This window comes from Drosophila biarmipes, chromosome 3L (assembly GCF_025231255.1).
Source record: "Drosophila biarmipes strain raj3 chromosome 3L, RU_DBia_V1.1, whole genome shotgun sequence".
Lineage (NCBI taxonomy): Eukaryota > Metazoa > Arthropoda > Insecta > Diptera > Drosophilidae > Drosophila > Drosophila biarmipes.
This window is the reverse complement of record NC_066613.1, coordinates 1,657,807-1,681,380: the sequence shown is the minus strand read 5'-3', so window position 1 is coordinate 1,681,380 and position 23,574 is coordinate 1,657,807. Positions and strand designations below refer to the sequence as shown.

General features: G+C 35.4%; 1 protein-coding gene across 26 annotated transcripts in view; it reads right to left on the bottom strand.

The window, feature by feature from the left end:
- LOC108028850 (calcium/calmodulin-dependent protein kinase kinase 2) overlaps window positions 1–23,574 on the bottom strand; it is a 243,822-nt gene that overhangs the window by 198,259 nt on the left and 21,989 nt on the right. For 19 of the 26 annotated variants that reach the window (XR_007763691.1, XR_007763694.1, XR_007763695.1 and 16 more), the window contains one exon: window positions 13,749–14,635. The exons of 1 other annotated variant lie outside the window; for it this stretch is intronic. Coding sequence is in view for 9 of the 25 variants with exons in the window: in XM_044092682.2 (XP_043948617.1) it covers window positions 13,749–14,635 (887 nt within the window). In the remaining 16 variants the exon portion in view is untranslated. Of the gene's footprint in view, window positions 1–13,748; window positions 14,636–23,574 lie in introns of those variants that run through there. 6 more of the 26 variants (XM_050886210.1, XM_050886211.1, XM_050886213.1 and 3 more) reach the window with 2 other exon arrangements.

The following is a 23,574-nucleotide window of genomic DNA, read 5'->3' as shown; positions in this document are numbered from 1 at the left end:
TCCAATTAAGACGTTCATTACGGACTTGGGAACAGAATACAAAAATTATACAATAAAACACTTATGCAACAACCTATATATTAAACATATAACATCGACAGCACACCATCATCAGACTGTCGGAACTGTGAGCCTAAGTCAGAGGACCTTTTCTTTATCCACATCAGTAAGTATTAGGTAGGACTTCGAATTTACCACAACATTTTAATAGCTTAGATAGAATAGAACATATTTATAATATAAATGATTATGCAAAGCAAACAAAGAGTAGATTAGAACCAGCTTTCAAAAGAAGCCGGTTCATACTAGAATCAAATATTAGAAAACAAAACTGTCATTATTTCAAATAATGACTATATTTTGAATTAAAAAGAGAACAAGGAAGAACGCTATAGACGTGTGCCCCGACTATCAGATACCCGTTACTCAGCTTGAGGGACCAAAATAGAAATGGAGATATACAAGCAGCAGAGATGAATGGTAAAGCACCACCTACTGGCTATTTTGATATATGTTTTGTGGGCGGCAGACAGTTTAGTTAGTTTTAGCCATCTGGGGGCGTGAGAATGGGCGTGGCAGATATTTTTTAACTCTACGAGAAACGGGTATAAAAATAAAAAAGATCTAGTTTTATTAAAAATTTAAGCAGGTCACCAATTAGAAGAAAATTATATGGGACCATATATAGTAATTGGTATAGGAGATAACGATAATATAAGAATTTAAAATATTAACACGAAAGAACGCTATAGTTGAGTGCCTCGACTATAAGATACCCATTACTCAGCTTAAGGGAGTTAAAGGGAATTGGAGGTATATAAACCAAAGCGATAGTGTATAGCGCCACCTGCCCACTATTTCCATATATGGTAATGTGAGCGGCAGACAGATTTAAGCGTTTTGGCTATTTCTAGCATGAAAGCTGTGGCCGCCACAGTTTTGGGCGGTTTGTGGACGTTAGAGTAGGCGTGGCAAAATGTTTATTAGCTCAAAAGATAGGATTGACGACTAAGGTATTTCTAGACTTAAAGCGCCAAGCGTTACAGCCCTTTTAACCAAATCAAATCAAGTAAGTACAGAAAAAGGAGAGTTTGTCACGAATATTAAACACAAAGCTCAAGCAAATAATTAATTATTTAATAATAATAACAATAACAATAACAATCTTCCTATTACTCTGTACTTGGACCTCGCCACAATAGCAATTAAAATGGGAATTTTTCTTGGCATACAATTAACCCAAACACTTACTTGGCAAAACTATGTTGCAACGACCATTGGCAGGCTATATACATATAATGGTACGTTAAAATTACATAGCAAGCTCAGACAAACAATTTCATTATTACGTGTCGATCAAGCGTGTCATTTTGTCTGTTTTGGACATCCGTAAGAACACTGAGATCTCGGAAAGTTGGTTTTTGTCTTTTAAATTCTTAAGTCTCTTTCGCAGCGCTTTTTTGTTTCTGGGGGGTCCCCCAACTCTAACCCCCACAAAGGCCCATAGCACCCACATTTTCAAAAATTTTTGAACAATTTTGTTTTAATTACACCAGCTTGCAAAATAACATTTTGTTAGTGTCCCATGAATAATAATGGTGTTTCCCTATAGAGTGTTACTAATTAACTTTACCTATTGTGAGCTATAAATTAAATTTAAAATTTAGAACAAATTAAAAAATGTTTTTTCCAAGCGTAGGAGGTTGTTTGTTAAAAAACACCAGAGATATTATTTTTCATATTATTTTCCCACTAATTTTGCGATCGTTCCTATGGCAGCTATATGATATAGTCGTCCGATTCAATAAAAATTTTGTTCGAAATTCAGAAGTTATTAAAAAATGTTATTTCGAAGGGATCCGAAAACTAAAAAGCTTCAGCCCGATAACTTTAGAACTGAGATATTAGCTTGCGTAGAAACGGACGGACAGACTAATCCCGAATATATATACTTTATGGGATCGGAAACGTCTCGTTTACTGCGTTGCAAACTTTCTGTGAACATTTTTTCTTTATATTTTATTTTATTTTTGAATCTTAAGTATGAATCTTTGTAATGTGTGTCTTCTTACGCAATGGGTGAAGGGCTTTTTCCAGTTCCCTGGTTTATACCAAAGGTTTAAATCCTGAGCAAGAGAGGTTTTTCATATTATTTACTATATTTTAGACTATATATTGCCTAAATAACGATGGATTTCAAAAATGTCTATGATTTCTTGTGTCCAAGTTTAGTCAATATAACCTTAACTTATTAATTAATTATTTTTTGGTTTTAATAAAATATAAAATTAATGATTGATGATATGATAACTATAACGTGAAAAATAGAAAACAAATATTAACAAATATAAAATAAAAACGTGTACGCACCAGTGGGTACCTAATTTGGCTTCATATTCCAATATATGGTAATATGGGTAGCAGACAAATTTAAGCGTTTTGGCGATTTGTGGGAGTTAAAGTGGGCGTGGTAAACTTTTTTTAGGTCAATCGATACTAATACTATTTAGCAAAAAAATGTTCTAGCATGAAAACTGTGGACACCACAGATTTTGGGCGGTTTGTGGGCGTTAGACTGGGCATGGCACATTGTTTTAGGTCAGCAGGTAGGTATTGATGAGACAAATACATTTCGGGTAAAATGTTGTTTTTATTATAACAACTGTAAGCGCTGCAGATTTTCGCGGATTGTGGGAGTTAAAGTGGGCGTGGAAACCCCTTGAAACAAACTTGCGCATGAAGCTCAGGAATCTGCATGCCCAGTCATACGGACAGACGAACGGACGGACAGACGGACATGGCTAGATCGACTCGGCTTGTGATCCTGATTAAGTTACATACTTTCCAACAAATCTAGCATAACCTTTTACTCTACTAGTAACGGGTAAATTTAATAAAATGCAAATTGTTTTGTGTGTGACAATGTGATGGAGTGGCTAACAAAATGGGAACGCAAAGTGACACCAAAGAAAAAACAAATAAATAGCACGCGTCAAGCAAAAACGATAATATATATAAAGATAAACTGGTCGGCATAAGTATTTTAACGAAACAAAAGCTAAATATAGTCATAGTTTGAACATACCGTTTTTAATTTTTGGCATTAATAGAGAGGCAATTTAAATTCCGTTTAAATGATATAATACTTTTCTTAACCCATTCAGTACCTATTGAAACGTACTTAGTACTTATTGAAAAAAAAAATAATAGCAGCTGCACAAAGAATTTTTCAAAAATCATTTTGCTTATATTTTTATGTTTTTGTGGCAATGGAAAAAATAATTGTAAAAAATGGAGAACGCAAAAATAAATAACTCACCAAATTTTGAGTTCGGCACTCATAAAAAGTAGGAAGTTGCAACCAGCGACGATCAGAAAAGCAAGAGTACTGCTCCGAAGGCTCAAGTTCATGCGACGTCAACACCTACCAATGCCAGCGAACAACGCATCCGACCAGCCCCGGAAGCCCACAATGACCAGCATCTCCGCATCTATGAATCGCACAAACGAGTGGCAGACAACCTGGCTGCCTGCGTATCTTAAAAAACCCCGAGAAGCGAGATGAAACAACAGGAGGACACCCATACAGGGTACGTGGCAACTGATTACGAGCTCACCAAAAGCCTAAAGTTATGCACACAGGGCACGACCCGAACGGGTCCGATCAGGGAGAAAGCGGATGGAACCCAGCCCTAGAGATAGTGCAGTTTTTGCAGATATATCTGCACACAGCAAGGCAGCATCTGCTGGCATCCTCATCCGCCTGGTGACTTATCGAAAGCGGTATCACTCATGGAAGTTCAACTAACTCTGTCACTGTCACCCCTACAAAATATTATCATAATTGACACAATGACCCCTATCACAAAAATATTCTGGCAATGGAAATTAAGTAGTGTAGTGTACACACTTTGCTGCAGTGTGACCATAAACAAACTCCCGGTCATAAATCTTAGTGGCCGCAACATGAGTCGATCGGTGCGCTCACAGAAACTGCAAGTGTCAGCATTCGGTTGCACGCGCAGGCCGCTTAACCCAACTCAAGTATACGCATACGCGCTAGCGATCCAGCTCAAGTGAACCGTCTCTCTTTTGTCCAACTATTAACTGAACTTTGATAGCGGCACTTATGCTCCAAATATAATAAAATATTATTCGTCCAGGACGAACCGTGACAGGACGTCTTTACTTCTACCAGCGCTGGAATAAAACTCAAAATATTAAAAAACTATGATATTTAATCCGTCTTTTACTTCAACGTGGGAAACCGGCAGATAGGATGGAAAAACAAAAAAAGAGTCTCAGTAATGGGTAAGCGCGAAGGCCAGAAAAACCAAATCAATAAAATAATAGCACACATTAAGTGGCTAATACTCGTATACACAAATACGCCGCCCACATGGGCAAAAGCGGTAAAATTGACTGCTGAACTCAATTTTCTGAAAAAAGACTCCAGCTACAAATGCCAAATAGCGCAATTTACTCAGCAAATATTAAAGTTATAAATGAGAGACTTATTTACAAACCACATTCTCCAAAGCCTTCGCCAAAAAACTTGACGTCTGCCCGAAAAAATTTTAATATGCAAATAATTTATAAAAATTGTAAAATTGTGCGGAATCATCTCCGCTTAATTAGAAGTATAGCCCGAAAAACTATACAAAGCAATAGATAGAGAAACTGTAAACGGTATTGCAAAATTACTTAATAAGCTAATTTTCTGAGGAAACAACAAATAGTTATAATTATAATTTCAATATATATACATTCAAATTTGCAATACGAGGGCAGTCCGATAAGAACTAAGCCTCACCGCCCAAAGGCGGTTTAGTACTCGTGTAGTACATTCTCGTAGACGGCTACTGTCGAAATTTCAGCCGAATCGGACTCGTATTTATACCCGTTACTCGTGGAGTAAAAGGGTATACTAGATTCGTCGAAAAGTATGTAACAGGTAGAAGAAAGCGTTTCCGACCCTATAAAGTATATATGTATATTCTTGATCAAGATCCGAGTCGATCTAGTCTGTCTGTCTGTCTGTCCGTATAAACGCTGAGATCACGGGAACTATTAAAGCTAGAGCCTACAGTTTTTGTGATAAATACAAATTTTAACTGAATTATTTGTCTTATCAATACTTGTCGATTGACCCAAAAGAAATGTGCCCAAATGTAACCGACCAAAACTGTGGTGGCCACAGTTGTAATGCTACAAATTTTAAAAAGCTTAAAACTGTCTGCTGCCATTACATATAACAAAATAGCCGGTAGGTGGCGCTTTAGAATATTTTTTTACTCTTTATATATCTCTATTTTTATTTTTCTCCCTCAAGCTGATTAACGGGTATCTGAGGCACCGACTATTCGCATTCGAGTATAGCGTTCTTCCTTGTTTTGCTTTGACTGCGAGTAGATTTTAGAAAAAAAGAGCGATATCGTCTGTGTTTCGTTTCTTGTTTTTTTGGAAGGGAAACGCGCAGCGAACTTAAAGTCCGCTTGGATGCTGTGTACGGTGAATCTTCTCTTTCGATTACGACCGTCAAAAATTGGTTTATCGAGTTTCGACGTGGTGGCACCTAAGTTTTTGATGAGCCACGCCCAGGTGCCCCGGAAGCGGCTAGCACGGAGGATAACGTGACAAAAATGCACGATCTCGTATTTTCAAAAGACAGCGTCGGTGAGAAAGCTGTGCGATGAGTGCCGGCGAGCCTGCTCCAAAGAAGGCGAATACTGTCCCGTCGGCCGGAAAGGTCATGGAATTTTTTTTTTGGAATTCAAAAGGAGTTATCTATTTTTATATTTTTTTTATTGGACCGATTCGCCAGCGAATAGAATAGAATAGAATAGAGAAAATACGGCCCCATTTGGCGAAGAAAAAAGTGCTCTTCCAGCATAACAACGCACCGGCTCACACTTCCGCCCTCGCCAAGGCCAAATTAGACGAATAGGGCTACAAACTGCTTGCCTATTTACCATTATCTCCAGGTTTGGCACCGTGTGACTTATTTTTGTTTACAAACTTGAAGAATTCACTCACTGGATAGAACTTTGCGTCGAATGAGGAGGTCGTCGCCGCCACAGAGGCCTCGAGAAAACGTATTTCTCAGAAGGATTCAAGAAGTTGGACCATCGCTGGATGCAGCGATCTAAAAGGAGATTATGTTGAAATAAAACGTCACTTTTCAAAATTTGGAGGCTTATTTATCGGACCACCCTCGTAGTAGGCGTAGTCAGTGAACTTCACTGCTAATGTCATTAATAAAGAAGAGTCAAATAATAATGATTTAGAATTAATACACACACTGTTTATAATATAGGTTGTTATAATGTGTGCAAATTTTTGTATAAACTATTACTGTAGACTGCAGTCCACGTAGTGACGAAATGACGAAGGCGACTACATATACACAAAGAAATAAAAATCTACAGTAATCGTCCGATTGTTTCGAGTGATACATCAAACATCGAAAGGTATCGCAAAAACTAAAAAATTGCTTAGCAAGTTTGAAAGTTAAAATTTAGAAAATTTGATCTGTTGGGGCCGGTGGGATAATTACCCCTAACGCTATGAACCTAGTTGTGTTCTATTCTATTATGCGTATCTAATAATTACGCGACACCTTAACTGTCAAATTCGGACTTTCCGTTCAAAAGTATTACGCAAAACAAGATTTTCGTGGTCCTCTCAAATTGAAAATTTTATTTTGTTTGTCAGTTTTTCAGTTTTTTGGATTGTCAGTTTGTACCAAAACCTTATTTTAGAGTCCTGTAAATTCTAGACGATGTTGAAAAGCTCAATATACGAAACAATATTTCTACCACTTTTGGAAAAACTAGCTAGTTTAGCGAAAAAACAGCTATAAATAGATACAATTTGCGTACCCGTCATTTCTGAAGTACTGAAATTACAGGCTTGTGTTAGAAAAGTATTTCGAAATACTATGTACGACTTTTAAACACGATTTGTCTAAATACCACCGTTTAAAAAATGTGGTCCAAAGTTTTTTGATATTTAAATTTTTTCTATGTTTTTCAGATATCTCAAGAACTACTCTAACGATTTCAAATAAAATTTTATGGGATATAGCCCTTCCTCAGTATTTGGTCCGTTTTAAAGTTATTAATCAACAAAAATACCCACATTTGCCAGTTCAGAACATCTTACAGTGCCCGAGCATTTCCCTTTTTTTTGTGCGAATCCAAACTCTATTTGAAAGTCCTAACAATTTAAGATAATGTTAAACAGCTCCATATAAGAAACTTTGAATCTAAAACTTTTGGAAAAACTAGCTAGTTTGGAGGGAAAAAATCTATAAATAGCTCAATTTTGCACACAAATAACTTATGAACTACTTAGGCTACATGTCATTAGAAAGGTATTTTAAAATGTGTACGCTTGATATGTTTAAATATAAATCTAAAACTTCTGATATCAAACATAAACACCTCTCAACTCAATATAGTGACGATGGCAGCATCAACAAACAAAAGTTCTGTTACGATCTACTAAATAATTACACTTTCTACATTTTTACATTCAGCTACATTCACTTACACAAAGAATAAGAATTATAAAGAAAGAAAATACTAGAAAACTAGTAAAATGCTTTAATAAAGCACGTATAGTAATAAATGAACAGAGGAAAAAATTAAATCGGGGTCATTGGTCCCAAGTATCAAAATTTTTCTTCAGACTACGATCCTATTTAATATCAATTAAACTAAAGTTCAATTTAGATATATCGGTACCGACCACACTTAACACTTCTCTAACAACTGAAACAGGTGATGAACTGGAATCAACAGAAAAAACTGGCAAGACAAACCCTGAAAAAGAAGTGTACGTTTATTTAAATCTAATAATAGTTCAAGAATAATAAAGAAACAAATTTATCAAAAATATCACAATGGCGCAATCTAATATTGATTTTATTGATACATTATCCAAGCTTATACCAATTTTCGATGGTAAAGATGAAAACTTAATAAGTTTTATTGCTGCAATACAAATAATAGAAGCGATAAAAGGTGAACACGAAATCTAATCGGAAATAAAGCAGCAGTAACTGAAGTCACTTCCAGACTAAAAACCAATGTCAAAGGCGAAACTGTAGACAATGGATAAAACTTATCATGCAAGCTGGTACCTTCAAAACTATGAATGATGCTGTAAATAGTTGCACAGAAGAACCGAACAACTGTCCTATTTTAAAAAAATATCCACAGCGCGGCGGAAACCGCGGGAGTGGAAATTATGGAGATAGCTTTTATTGACATACAGTTTTGGCAACAACTCAGTACTTCTGTTTCCAAGATCCCAAGTTATTAGAACAATTCAACTAAATTAAGAAGAAGACAGTGTGTTGATTCCAAATCAGGAAATTACATAGCAAGTACCATAGCAACATGTAAAAACGCTTTCATAAGACTACTCAAAACAACAAATAAAGATCAAGTAGTCAGTACAAATAATTCGGTTTGATTTGAAAATAGAGAAAAATCAGTATTATCTTAACTTAAAAAAAACTTATTCCCACAAAGTATATAATGATTGGTGGTCAGGTGAACGAAATACAGGAAAAAATCGGAAAATTTATCACCGACAGGATTGTTAAACCATCTGTATCTAAATATAAACCGGTATATACAAAATAAGACAACTCAAAATGACGCCGTGGGAAAATATCTTTGAACATGTTTCAATAGATAATTTGAAACAAATGGGCAATAAGATATTGAATACATTAAGGGTAGCGCTACTAAGCCCAGTGACCCTTATAGAAAAATAAGATGAGAAAGAAGCTATACTGCATAAATCTTATGCCGGTCCAATACAAAACGGTCATAAAGACATCGCAAAATCCTTGGCCAAGGTCAAAAGACATTATTTTTGGAAAGTTATGACTCGAGTTATTACTGAGTACATACGAAAATTTCAAAAAATACCAAAAAGCTAAAATAACTATGCACATAGAATAACTGAAACAATATTTAAAATCCTGATCGGCAGGAATAACAAAACCTGTTTATAATTGAGCCAATTATGGAAAAATCGTTCTTGGCTACGAAATCTCTAAATGTGCTAGATTCGCTTATTAACGAATCGTTGTCCAATGTTGGAGCTTACATTTAACGGTAGATTTTAAAATTTTGTTCACATAAATAGCAAAAACAAGAACGGAAGTTAACTTCGGCAAGCCGAAGTTTGTATACCCTTGCTATGTAAGAGTAGTCCAATTTTTATTAAATTTAATTCGACATTCTTAAAAATATCAAAATAATATTGGGAATAATATGTCAAAAAACACCAAAGATATCATTTGTTCATATTATTTTCCCACCAATTTTCCGATTATTCCAATGCATTGTCATTTAATAAAACCAGTAAGCCAAAAGAGATTTTTTAATGCCGTTTTTTGTTTTATGATACTATAGACCTAAGGAAACTATCATAAGGAAGTGGGCGTGTCTGGCCCCATACTCCTAAACGAAAAAAGTAGAATATTACAGACATTTTTAAAATTAGAAATGTTAAATTTAGCCACCAATATGGGCCAAGAATATTATTTATTTTGAAAATTGAAAATTAGTTTCAATTTTTGTGTTGATAGCAAAAATTATTTTTTTATTTGTTTTCATATATTTTTTTTTAATGACAAAATTGACTGGAATCAAATTCACAAATTGCTTTTACATACAGGAAACAAATCAATGTTAGAAAGTTAAAGCTTACCTGAGAAAAATTTAATTTCCATCAATAGTGCTAAAAAGTGCAGAAAAGTGCACATAAAAACTTTCGCTCTTTCAGTGAACGGTCGTGTTTTTGTCTTAAACTCCGTATTTTTGTTCTTTTTGCTTGCTATTGTGAAGAATGTATTGCTTATGAAACCCAGGCCATCTCTAAAAGACGGCTCACAAAAAGCACTGTAACGGAATTAATTCGAAACAGTCGTAGAAATACGGATCTGCTTCTGGCGCTTGAGTCGCAGCTCACTAGCCGTAAGCTGCCTGAGCCCGATTCTCCTAAGCGTAAAAAGATCGCGGTCGATAGACAACCCACGATAGTCGCTGGCATAACTCTCTCCGTACTATGGTACTGAGGTCAAAGGCTAAACAAGATTCGGATTCCGAATGTAAAGCACGTGAGATTTTGCGACATGAATGATAGTTTTTCCTTTCCTTCCCATGTTATTGTCTTTAAAGAAACCTGCCTAGAACCGGAAATTCGTAGTTTCAAAATCTTTTCAAATAAGTACACAATTTACAGGCTTTATCATCCCTCTCGACGTGAAGGTGGAGTTTTAATTGCAATATATTCAGAATTAACGTCTGAGGAAATGACGTGGACATTGAATTTTTGTGTATAAAACTATTCCTCCTGGGTATTTCTATATATTTTTAAAAACTCTTTATCGTCCCTAATCCGAGTTACGTCCGGTGTACCTCAAGGAACTCATCTTGGTCCGCTCCTGCTTACATTATTTATAAATGACCTTCCTCTAGTCCTAACTCACGTGTACTTATGTACAGATGCCTGCAATTTAATGATCCCTCACAAAGTTTAGCTTTACAATCCTCATCTCAAATTTAAATGGTTCTAAGTGTAAACTTAAACTTTTCGAGTCAGCCCTCACTTTTCAACTTATACTTTGAGCGGTTGTGTGTTAGATAGAATAACGCATGCTGACGACCTTGGAGTCTATATGGATCCTAAACTTAAATTTTCTGATCACATTACTACCATGGTAAGTAAAGTCAGGGGCGTGCTTGCATATATCAAAAGGTGGTAATTGGATGATCCCTATATCACAAAGACCTTGTTTATTTTATTAGTCCGACTAATTCTTGAGTACTGCGCTCCAGATTGGAGTCCCCAATATAGGATGCATATAGACCGGATTGAGTTTGTGCAAAAATTTTTGTTCAATATTTGCCTTACGGGTGTTTAACTGGGATACAAGCCTTATACTGCCATCCTACTCTAGTAGACTACTTCCAATTAACTTACCATCATTAGTTAACCGAAGAACTATGCTTGGTATTACGTTTACTAGGAATCCTATTCATGGTGATGTCGAAAATACCGATTTACTGGGTCGCCTGCATTTTAATGTGCCAAATAGATTCACAAGAAATTATATTCCCCTAGTTTTAAATCATTGTATCACTGATTATGCAATGCATGCACCTTTTAGAGTACTATAATAGACCATATCACCTAATATCTTTTACCGATTCACTGCTTATCTTTAAATCAATAATACTATCCTACTTAGCAACTAATTAGTTTTACTTTATGTGTCTTGACTATTCGTATTTTGACCTGCATGTATTTTTTAATTGTCTATTGTGAAATTGTCTTTTTCCTCCTTTGTCCGCGATTTCGTTTATTCGCCGAAAACGGTGTAAAGCTCCTCGCTTAACAAGCATTGCTTGGTGTCGTAAGGGCCACTTGTTTGTACTAACCATAGTGCATCAACGTCCAGGAAAAAAAATAGGACTAACAGCTATGGGTTCAGAATCGATAAGGCCATAGGTGAAATTTGAATATCAAAATGTATGTGCAAAGGACCGATGCCTTTATAAAATTTAGAAATTTAAGTATAAACACACAACACAATTTAAGCAGATAATTACATTAAAAATACAGTGCTAGACTGTCAAATCCAAATTCAGAAGTTGATGCGTGTTCGTGCTTTCGGAGACAACATATAACTATATAGCTGTTACGCTAACATAAAACTGTTAAGTTTTAACATTTTCGAGTTAGACTCATAATAGTTTATTGTTTTGTTAATACATACAATTAGTGATTTCTAAAAAATGCCCAAATGACAGTTAAAGTGGTCATTTACCCCATAGTGCAAAGTTGAAAAGCACTAAAAGGCAGTTAAAGGACCGAAACTTCGTACCCGTAGTATTGACTTGCAATAACTTTACAGAATATATCATTTAGTTTTTTATTAGTCTGTGGCTATCTCTCGTATGGCGATGTCCCATTACCTAATGCTATTTTTTGAGACTAGTTTGCGTAGAAACGGACGGACCGACAGATGGACATGGCTAAATCGACTAGTTTAGTGATACTGGTCAAGAATATATATTCTTTTGGCTCGGAAACGTCTCCTTCTCTGATTTGCAAGCTTCTGACTGAATAAAGACCTAAAGACTACAGAAATATATATAAAAAAGAAATGAAGTTAACTTCGGCAAGCCGAAATTTGTATAACCTTGCAGTTAAAAAAATCTTCAATAATTTTATTAAATTGAATTCGAAATTTTTAAAAATATACAAATTTATATTCCCAACATTATAAGATAATATGTCAAAAAGCCCCAAAGCTATAATTCATTTCATATTATTTCCCATCAATTATCCGATCGTTCCTATGACAGCTATATGATATAGTCGTCCGATTTTAAAAAAATTTAATTCGAAATTCAAAACCAAATAAAAAATGTTATTTCCAAGCGTAGGAGGTTATAAGTTAAAAAACACGGAAGATATAATTTTTCAATATTATTTTACCACTAATTTTCCGATTATATCCTATGGGGGATATATGACATAGTCGTCCGATTATGATAAAATTTAATTCGAAATTAAAAATGTTTTATGTTTTATTTAAAAATGTTTTATCCAAGCTTAGAAAGGTATATGTTAAAAAACACCAAAGATATATATTTTTTTTTAATTTTTGTCCCCAATAGTTCCTATGGGAGCTATAAGATATAGTTGCCCGATCCGGCTGGTTCCGACCTATATACTACCTGTAATAGAAGGAAGACTTTTGTGTACGTTTCAGCCCGATAGCTTAAAAACTGAGAGACTAGTTTGCGTAGAAACGGTCGGACAGACGGACATGGCTAGATCGACTTGTCTTGTGACGCTGGTCATGAATATATATACTTTATGGGGTCGGAAATGTCTCCTTCACTGCGTTGCAAACTTCTGACTGAAATTATTATACCCTCTGCAAGGGTATAAAAATATGAAAATACAATTTTAGGGGAGAATGATCTCACTGCTAAGAGCACCAACCCTATTATGCGATCCAGCTAAAGCAGGAAAAGTTGTAGACGATGTTTAAATTGAATAGAAGGTAAAAGCGGTTCGTGTTTGTACGCCCAGATCGCGCTTGATGAGGTATAACGTTATAACCTATTGTCACCGAAGCTCCATGGGCTCTTTAAAAATGATATACGAGTATATTGCGATAGCGGGTAGGTTGCGCTTGACAATGTTGTTTTGCTGCTTATGTGCCTTCATTTTCCTTTTGCTCCCTTAAACTGAATAACAGGAATTTGATAGTCAAGACATTCGTCTAAGCCGTTCTTCTTTGTTTTTCCTTTAATTTTAGTAATATTACGGATTCAGTCCAGATGGATGTTTTTTTTTATCCAGATGTATCCATTTTGTCCGACCGCAAATTTTTCAGGCAATGGCTCTAACTGACCCCCAAAAACTCTTTAGCTGATATCAGAGTAGTCAAGGGGTGTCATAGGATAATATAGGGCAGGAGCACACAACCAAGGAAATGGCCGACTGAATTAACTATAACTATGGGTAAATAATTTTTATTTTTTTTTAGTAAATTAAAAAAAATTGGTTTAATCTTCCATATCCCCTTCAAAGTTTTTGTTGCCCATATTTCTGTTATTTTCGACTTTATTTTTATTCTTACTAACAGTTTGGGCGAGTGGATGGATTTTAGAGTGAAACACTCCATAAATAAAAGTATATATTACCTGTCCAATTTGTTCCATCAATTTATATTGGTTTAGTTGAAGAAAACTTCCAGACTTTTCTATTGATATTCTCCTACATTCTCTGAAAGGACGTCTTCGACTGCAATGTGGACTTCCAAAAGGACTACTATATGGGCTATATGGCACATTTGGATAGATAGGACGACTTTCAATTGATTGAGGTTTTATTGCCGTATTATGTTGTAGGGTCGCAGAAGAAGTTTTGGTAGGGCACTTTTTAAGGCTTTCGGTACCCAAACACGAGCAATAGTCAATTGCTTTCAAAGTCTTTGGAACACATTCCAACATTTCTGCAAACTCTGAATCATCTGTGCAACACTTCTTTTGTACTTTTGTTGGGAAACGATAGTCTGGAATCCGGTAGATACTAGTCGCAGACCTTTGCTCATGGTAGAATTCCAAGGACTGAGATTTAATAAACCTATCCTGTTCATCCAATGTACTTATTTGCACAGGATTTGCAATAATTGTTTTATACGGATTGACAACCTGGTTTTTATACAAACTTTTGTCGGTAATTAAAGTTTTTGAACAATTGCCTAGTTTTGATAAGGCCTGCGGTACTTTAAAATCATTAATCTTATGATTTTGAGTAAAATTATCTTCGTCTAAAATTCTCTTTTCATCTCTGAGCCCTCCGTTTTTGATGGTTTTTGAAGTTTTTGTTTTACATTGAAAGTCAAATGGCTTTAAATCATTGAATTCACATTTTATTTTCTCAAGTCTTTCGTTATCACAACCTCTTGTTTGCTCAGTCAATAATCCGAAATTATCATTGTTAGTTTTGACTTCAATTTCAACGTCCTTACTTATATTTCCGGCATTCGATTTAATTGGCAATTCTATGTGATCCATTTTTAGTTTCACTGTAAATACAAAATGCATCACGGGTATTATTATTTTGTCATTATTTGTTTTTATTTCCTTTTTTTTAAATATTTTTTGCGTGCCAAGTATATATTTTTTTATTTAAACAGAGTCACGGGTCTCTAATAGTCTCAAACTCAACTAAAGCGCTTCTTTTTGTTTTTGTAGTGAGATGCTTAATAAGCAGAATCGAACCTTCTGTGAAACACGTCTGTAAGGATTTTTACGCAACAATGGTTTCTGAGTAATTTTTGTTAAATTGTAAAAATAATTTTGGATAGTAAAATAAGAAACCACATTTCAAATATCCCAAAATAAATCCTAGCTTTCGAGATCTCAGAATTTATAAGGACTGACAGACAGATGGACATTACTCGGCTAGCGATTTTGATATACTTTGTGGGGTTCAAAATAATTTCTTTACCTGTTACATATTTTCCGACGAGTCTAGTTCAACCTTTTATTGAACCAGTTACGGGTACAATTATAATTTAAATTGTGTATGCTAATGTATCTTAAAGTCTTAATCTTAAAGGAACCCGGAAATAATTATAATTTGAATCAAAAACCGAAAAAAAAAATAAATTTCGTTTAATATTGTTGTGGTTTTTATACCCGTTACCCGTAGGGTAAAAGGGTATACTACATTCGTCGAAAATATATCACAGGTAGAAGGAAGCGTTTCCGAACCCATAAAGTATATATAATCGTGAGCAGGATCACTAGCCGAGTCTATCTAGCCATGCCCGACTTTCCGTCTATCGTTATGAACGCTGTTATCTCGGAAACTATAAAAGCTAGAACAGTCAAACGTGGCATGCATATTCCTGGGTTTCCTGCGCATCGCACGTTTGTTTCACGTCCACTCTAATGCCCATAAACGGTTAAGTCTGTTTGCCGCCCACATAACATCTACTGAAATAACCGGTAGCCGGTAGGTGGCGTCCTAAAATATCGCTCTGCTGCTTATAAAAATGTGGCACTCTTAAATCTATCTGCCGCCCACATAACATCTACTGAAATAGCCGGTAGTTGGCGCCCTAAAATATCGCTTGCTGTTCTTATATCTCCATTTCCCTTTTGCTCCCTTAAGCTAAGCAACGGGTATCTAATAGTCAAGGTACTCCTTTATAGCATTCTTCCTTGTTACTTTTATCTATAGTTGAGTGCCTTGGCTAGACCGGCAAGTGTTGATGTTATGATATTCTCCCCGAATTCAATTTACCATTTATAAAAATTAAAAACTAATTTGTTCTACCTGTTCGTTCAGCAGTAGCTTTTATGGTGCAGTTCATGTGACAAAACATAAACTTTCAACATAAACATAACTTTTAAAGACTTCTCCAAAATTATTATTCCATTCGTATTGAAGTATTGAGGGTTAATCTATTACACTTTAACAATAATATTTTATAATACAATATTAATTAACTACCCGATTTATTAATTTTTATGTAACCAGATTGCAGGCCTATTTAGATTTTACACACTCACATTTTTTGATTATTTCCGACCAACAAAAGCAAAACAACATATTAAAACATATGTGTATGTATTTTTGTTTACTTTATAACTTAATTTCTCTCAGCGTTTATAAGGACAAACAGACAGTCAAACAAAAAGACAGGCGGATATGCTTAGATCGACTCAACTGGTGTGCCTGATCAAGAGTATAAATACTTTACAGGGTCTGAAACTTTTCTTTCTACTTGAAACATACTTTTCGACGAATCTAGTTCTCCTATTTAGCTAGGGATAACAGGTATACAAATATTTTAAAATTAAACTACCCATATCCTTTCATTACAGCGCTACCACTTCTATCGTCATTTGGGAAAAAGAGACAAAAGCAAATCCGTTTCGTATTTTGTTGTGCCGCTGTCGTTCCATTTTCTCTCGCCTTTTTGGATCTATGTAGAGCTTCTGCATAAATGATAAGCGTTCTTCAACTAAAGGGAGCGCAAGTGAGATGTATGTACATAGCAGCAAAACTTTAACTTTAAAACATATCAAAATTTTCTTGGCAAATATTTAGGTAGTGGAGAGAGCAATATATTTCAGTGTGGCTTCATACGAATATTCGGACATGGCTATAGTTATCCTGATCAAGAATATGCGGTCGGATTCTTTATACTTGGATACATTATTTTTCAAACGAAAATATAAAAGGTAAATATAATCTAGGTGAAACGGGTAAGAAAATAAACTTAATCTTGAGGGCCGAAGATAAAGCCGCAATCAAGAAATAATCCATATCGGACGAATAGTTAAATTTGTTCGTTTCCAGATTTCTTGGTTTATGATGATTAAGCCTCCTCTTTTTCACTTGTATCTTTTGAAATGTTGTCTGACCTTGTGAATTTCTTCCTAACGTGTGACCAGGCCTGATCGTACCTTTTTTCTTGAATTTGAAGTGACGCCGTTTGGTTAGTGGTTATCCTATCAGGGTCCTGGCGGTAGTGCCGCCTAAAGAAATGTCAGTTATGTGTGAACTTTGATAATTTCTAATTCTTCTAATGTCGGTAGACGTTATAGTAAGCTCAGGGTGGTAGATAGTAATCCACGGCACTGATCGTAAACGTCCAATCTAGCAGTCTGGTTTTCCCTTGATTTTTAAAAGACCATGTCGGCTGTTGGCTAATAGTTTCCGTAAGCCAAAGACGCGGCGCTTATTTGCGCTAAAAAGATTATGGAGCTAGTCCTGTATCGAGTCCTGTATTTCCATTTGTATTTTGTTGGATAGCTGAGCACCCAACAGAGCAGCACATAGTTAAAGTCTGGGAAAAGTTTGTGTTTGTGGTTGCTCCTTATGGTGTTTTTAACGCATCAGTAAAAATATGCAATTGTTCTCTTGCTCACCATTTTTTAAGCTTTATTTGCAGATCCCAGCATTTTACGAACCTAATCTTGCTGCTATTTGGCTGTGTCTGCGCCGGGCGCATAATATTCCACGTAGAAATTCTGTTATTATGCTAGGGCCCAAATTTTGTAAAACGTTAGGCGCTAAGACATTCATATTTCTCTTAGTTTAGTCGAAAATATCGGATGTTGACGGCCGAGGATCTCCGGCAAAAACATGGTTTACAGGTTCATTGCTTCAATATCTTTTGCGAAAACAGCTCGGTAAATCCGAAACTCTTGTAGTATTAACAATAATTCGACCTGTACAGAAATATCCATATAATTTACATATCCGTAAAACTGATAAAATTCAAACATCGTTACTTAAAGGGAGTAAAGATGCTGCTTAATTTAAAGAATTATGTCATCCCGACTGCTAATATTAGTCAAGGAATGACAAATAATTTACGTAAAATATTGAACCTTCTCCTTATCCGTGTGTGAAATTTGCGACCATCCGATCGCCATTGTCAACTGAAAACAGGTTCAACTATGTAGCATCAGCCGGCATACTGTGTAGATCATTTTAAATTTTAAATCTATATATATAAAAGAAAGTCGTGTTAGTTACACCACTTATAACTCAAGAACGGCAGAACAGATTTGGCTGAAAATTGGTAGGGAGGTAGCTTAGAGCCAGGAGACGGACATAGGATACTTTTTATCCCGTTCGACAGCGTTCCTCTGTTACTTGACATGAAACGCCAGTCACTATAAAACGTGGTATAACAAAAAAGAATCAGGCTTGGAATAACAAAACGCAAATGACAGCTATGTAATTGACGTAAAATGACAGCTATGTAATGACGTATGGATGACAATTTGATATTTGTAAGAAATCAATATTAAAACTATTTCTATTAAATAAATAATTAACAAGTGGATTGAAGTGAAGTGAAGTTTAATTAATAATGCCGCGACCAAGACGATCGAATCTTTCCCGACAAAGCCGTAATGCAAGAGGAATACAAAATACTGCAAATGAAAGGACTGAAGAAGAACAAGAAATTGCACGTGAACAGCGCCGCAATAGTATGGCTCGACTTCGTGCTTCTCAATCACGAGAGCAAAGTGAAGCAGCCCGTGAAACAGCTCGGTTGGCAATGCAGAATCGTCGAGCGAACAACAGAAGTCAACAAATAGATAATTTGTGACGCAGAACAAGATATTTAGCTGATTTGAATCGAGCTGCGTTTCGATACGATTGCAGCAATGATTACAGATTGCATCCTAGCGTTTGCATTGGGCAAATGGACGTTGTTTACGAGTTTTGTGGTGCATCGGAACAAAGTTCGCCGGGTCAGCTAGTCCTAAATAAGTTAAAAAATCGTTCTCATTTTAAGCACTATCTTTAAGATTAAAAATGTGTCCACATATGTCGTTTACATTAATTAGTGTCCTAGTATCCTATTTCTAGCCATGCCAGACTATTAGACTTTAAAAACGGTGAAAGACATCGGGCTTACATAAAAATTTTGCAAATATAGTACAGCAAAAGGCAGGTAATATCAAGTATAATTCCTACAGTTTTCATAACAACATTTCTTCTTATGACTTAAATACAATTTTTAAATTAGTAATACACTTTTCAGTGCCAGCCCCTTAACATTGTTCTTTAATCTGTCTCCTAATCAATGTTATTTTCGTTCATACACATGGAATTCACTATTGTCTCATTTAAAAATAAAAGGGAAGAGGAAGTATATATTAAACTATCTTGGTATTTAAAACTCAGCTTCTTTTCGAAAAAATTGTTACCGGTAAGTTACAGAATAACTGTAAGTCAATGATTTCACCTTGACAACATGGCTTCGCTAAATGTCGCTCTAGTACTTCAAACTTATTTGAATTCACTTCTTTAATAAAAAGATTTTTTGGCACATAATCGAACCGACGTGACTTTTACTGACTCTTCTTATGTAGTTATCTATCATTGTATTTCATACCGTGTGTTTAAAAAACTTTCCTTGAGAGAGTTCACAACAAAGCTTGACGATACTTTCGGGTTCTGTGTGGCACATATTGTGAACTGTGATATGTCTTACATTTCATAGCTTTTACGACACTAATTATGATAAACTTATGTATTTTGTTTCTTCATGCAATCTTTATATTTTAATGCTAGCCATTCGATGTGAGCAGGGGCATTATGTTGAACAACATATTGTTGTACTTCGTACCATTGTAATCCGTTTTTTATAATTGTGGTGCAAAGTGACATAATTTTAAGAGTTACAATAATAAAGAGATTAAGCGTTTTTATGTAAAAATGTTGGTCTCATCTTTAAAAACTGGCTTTAAAGTGATGTAGCGGTCAAACATACAAGCCAAACGCAACACCGACAGACCGATTGAAGTTTTTTGTTCACAAAGCGAAAATGGTTTGTTTCCTCGATACATAAACTCTACTTTTTCGAGAAACATTAACACCTTTCGAGCTTATTATCAGAGTCAAAATGACATCTTATTCACCACCGCTTACTCTCTCCCGCATTCTAACCCTCTCTTTTACTTGCTTAGCATTATTCTCTTTGCACTATGGTTCGAGATATAGTGAAAATGTCTATATGTTATTTAAAGAAATGCAAGTTGTGGATGTCGGCTGGACAACAGCAATCCGTGCCATTCGTGCGAGAATATTTTTCATGCAAATGCGTATTATAAAAAGCACTTTACCTAAAACAGTCAGCTGTGTACCGCAGCGGAATCAAATATTTATATGTCGGCTGAGTCCTGACTTTCTATCCCTGGTTAAACAATTTATTTTATATATGCTCCGGAAGTATCAAAATTTAATATCGGTGTTTCCTGTGCTCCCTATATGCTCAGCCAATTTTTGGCCTGTAGGCATTTTTGTTAGAGAGTACGAAACTAAAGAAAGAAAATTCGTTGAAAAGAAGTTGGAAATCCCTTTAAAGAGCCATCCACATCTACATCTTCATCTATTTCAAAAAACTAGATTCTTTCGTTCTGCTTTCCTATCAGAATACAATAACTTTACAAAGTAAACTGACCAGATTATATACTGATAGTTTTTCCTTTCATTCCCATGTTAATGTCTTTACAGAAAAGCTTAAAGCTTAAAAAAAGCTTAGAGTCGGAAATTCTTAGTTACGAAATCTTTTCAAATAAGTACACAATTTACAGGCTTGATCATCCCTCCCGACGTGGAGGTGGAGTTTTTATTGCTGTTGATTCAGAATTAACGTCTGAGGAAATAACGTGGACATTGAATTTCTGTGTATAAAACTATCCCTTCTGGGTATTTCTATATACATGATATGTTCTTTTATACCGCCGTCATCTGAATTGTCAATATATGCAAATCATTTGTCTGCTATCCAGTTTATTTCAAGTAAACTATCAGATAGGGATCATTAATAGTTTTCGGTGACCTTAATATACCTAGGGCGATATGGTCCACAGTTGAAACATCGAATATATCTTCCAACGCTGGAGCTGACTATTGGCACGGGTACAAAATTAAATGAAATATCTGAAAAGTCAGCTAAAGCATCCCCTGCTTTCATAGAGCAAAATTTGCACTTATTAATAGCCTTATCGCTTGCTCGGATTGGTCTAATTTGTACTTATGCACTAATATGGCTAAAGCCGTTAATATATTTTATAACGTACTAAACGCAGCTTTTGATACATGCGTTCCTACGTATTTTCATAAAATTTCTAACCAATCTCCGTGGTTTTCTAAGAACTGTCACGACTTAAAAATGTGAAGTGAAGACTCTACAACAAGTTTAGAGCTTCCTGATAACAAGCTGCAAAAATGTGCACAAAATGTGATGTGTAGACTCTACAAAAAGTTTAGAGCTTCCGGATCACAAGCTGCCTTTTCCCGATACTTAAGTGCTCGGTAGGATTTGACAGTGCTTAACGCTCAGTGTTACAAAACTTTTTAGCTCGTTGCAAGACACAGTTTACACTGGATCCAAAACAACTTTATAATTTTGTCATCACAAAGCGTAATTCTTTAAGTTACCCATCAACACTTAAATTTTAAAATTCTGCCGCAAACATTGATCAGTCCATAGCCGATCTTCTTCCACAGTTTTTCCAAACAACCTATTCAACATCAAGTCCGTCACATCAGTCTTCTATGTTAAAGCTCACTTCTTTTACATTGCAAAAGGTCAAACCAGTCTACTCTCCGGGATAAGGTATTGCGCTGAGACTTTTTTTAGACCATTGCACAAACTTTTTACTTTGTCCTTTGAAATGTCAGATCTTCATTTTATACCTTTGCAGGGGGTATAATAATTTCAGTCAGAAGTTTGCAACGCAGTGAAGGAGACGTTTCCGACCCCATAAAGTATATATATTCTTGATCAGCGTTACAAGACGATCTAGCCACGTCCGTCTGTCCGTCCGTCTGTCCGTCCGTTTCTACGCAAACTAGTCTCTCAGTTTTAAAGCTATCGGGCTGAAACTTACTCAAAAGTCTTCCTTCTATTGCAGGTAGTATATAAGTCGGAACCAGCCGGATCGGACAACTATATCTTATAGCTCCCATAGGAATTATCGGGGACAAAAATTAAAAAAAAATATATATCTTTGGTGTTTTTTAACATATACCTTTCTAAGCTTGGATATAACATTTTTAAATTAGTTCTGAATTTCGTATTAAATTTGATCAAAATCAGAGGACTATATAATATAGCTCCCATAGGAACAATAGGAAAATTAATGGTAAAATAATATTGCAAAATTATATCTTCGGTGTATTTTAACTTATAACCTCCTACGCTTGGAAATAACATTTTTTATTTGGTTTTGAATTTCGAATTAAATTTTATTAAAATCGGACGACTATATAGGAACGATCGGATAATTGGTGGGAAATAATATGAAACAAACTATAGCTTTGGGGCTTTTTGACATATTATTTGTATATACATATTTAAAAATTTTGAAATCAATTTAATAAATTTATTGATTATTTTTTATAGCTGCAAGGGTATACAAACTTCGGCTTGCCGAAGTTAACTTCATTTCTTTTTTGAAGATGTTATTAATTCCCTTTATCATAAAATCCGTGGTAACACGGAGATATAATTGACCTATAGAGGTACTGCAAGTGAGAAGTAATAATGTAGGGTATAATTAAAATGTTTATTTCGGGTATAGTTAAGTACATTAAGGAAACAGAGGTTTTTTATTTAAACTCCACAATTTTCGCGCTCTCTGTATGACACGATTTCCTCTGATAAAATGTCCACACCAACTGACTTGCTTAAATATATAGGGCGTAATTTTTAATGAAAGGCGGTACCTTCTGATTGCGTTGCTTCTGACAATTTTGTGAAATCTTTCCACTTGGCCTCTACCTCTGGGTACGCCTGTAGTGATGTGTAGAAGCTGAATTCCTTCACGGTTGCAGTACTAAATAAATATTCTTAAAGTAAAAGCGGTGCACTTGTCAGTAACTATGCGGCAAGGATTGCCGAAAACTGCTGCTTGCTTTTCCAGTTTTTCTAACAATAAAAAAATTTAAAAATTCAGAGTCTGCCTACTTGTTTATTCCCAGTTGAAATTGTCTTAAGAATTTCCCTTACACTTCATTTTTCCGTAAATGAATACTTCGTCTTTAAGTTCCCTAATGGATTTCGCTCGATACAACCCTACCTTGTTGATCTTGCTATCTAGGATGCCAACTACGAAGTACGATACTAGACTTTCCTTATCAAAATTTATCGGTTTGCTGATATTCGATTCATGTCTCTTTTGGTGTTTTTGTTTTACCGAATTTTTCATGCAGCGCGTTTTTCAGCTTTTGATATAAAGCTTGGCTGCTCCAATCATAAGTTGCTTGACAAAAATAAATTTCTGCAACTTCTGCCAACCCACGGTAATTGCAACATCTTCGAATTCAAACAGCCAGTGATTGACGTCTACTTGCTCGGAGCCTGAAAATGATGAAACACTGTTCATAATAGCTACCAGGTCGAACTGCTTCTTGGTAGTTGAAAGAACTACTAACACTCGCACCATCCTCATCAGCATCGCCGTCCTCATTGTCAGC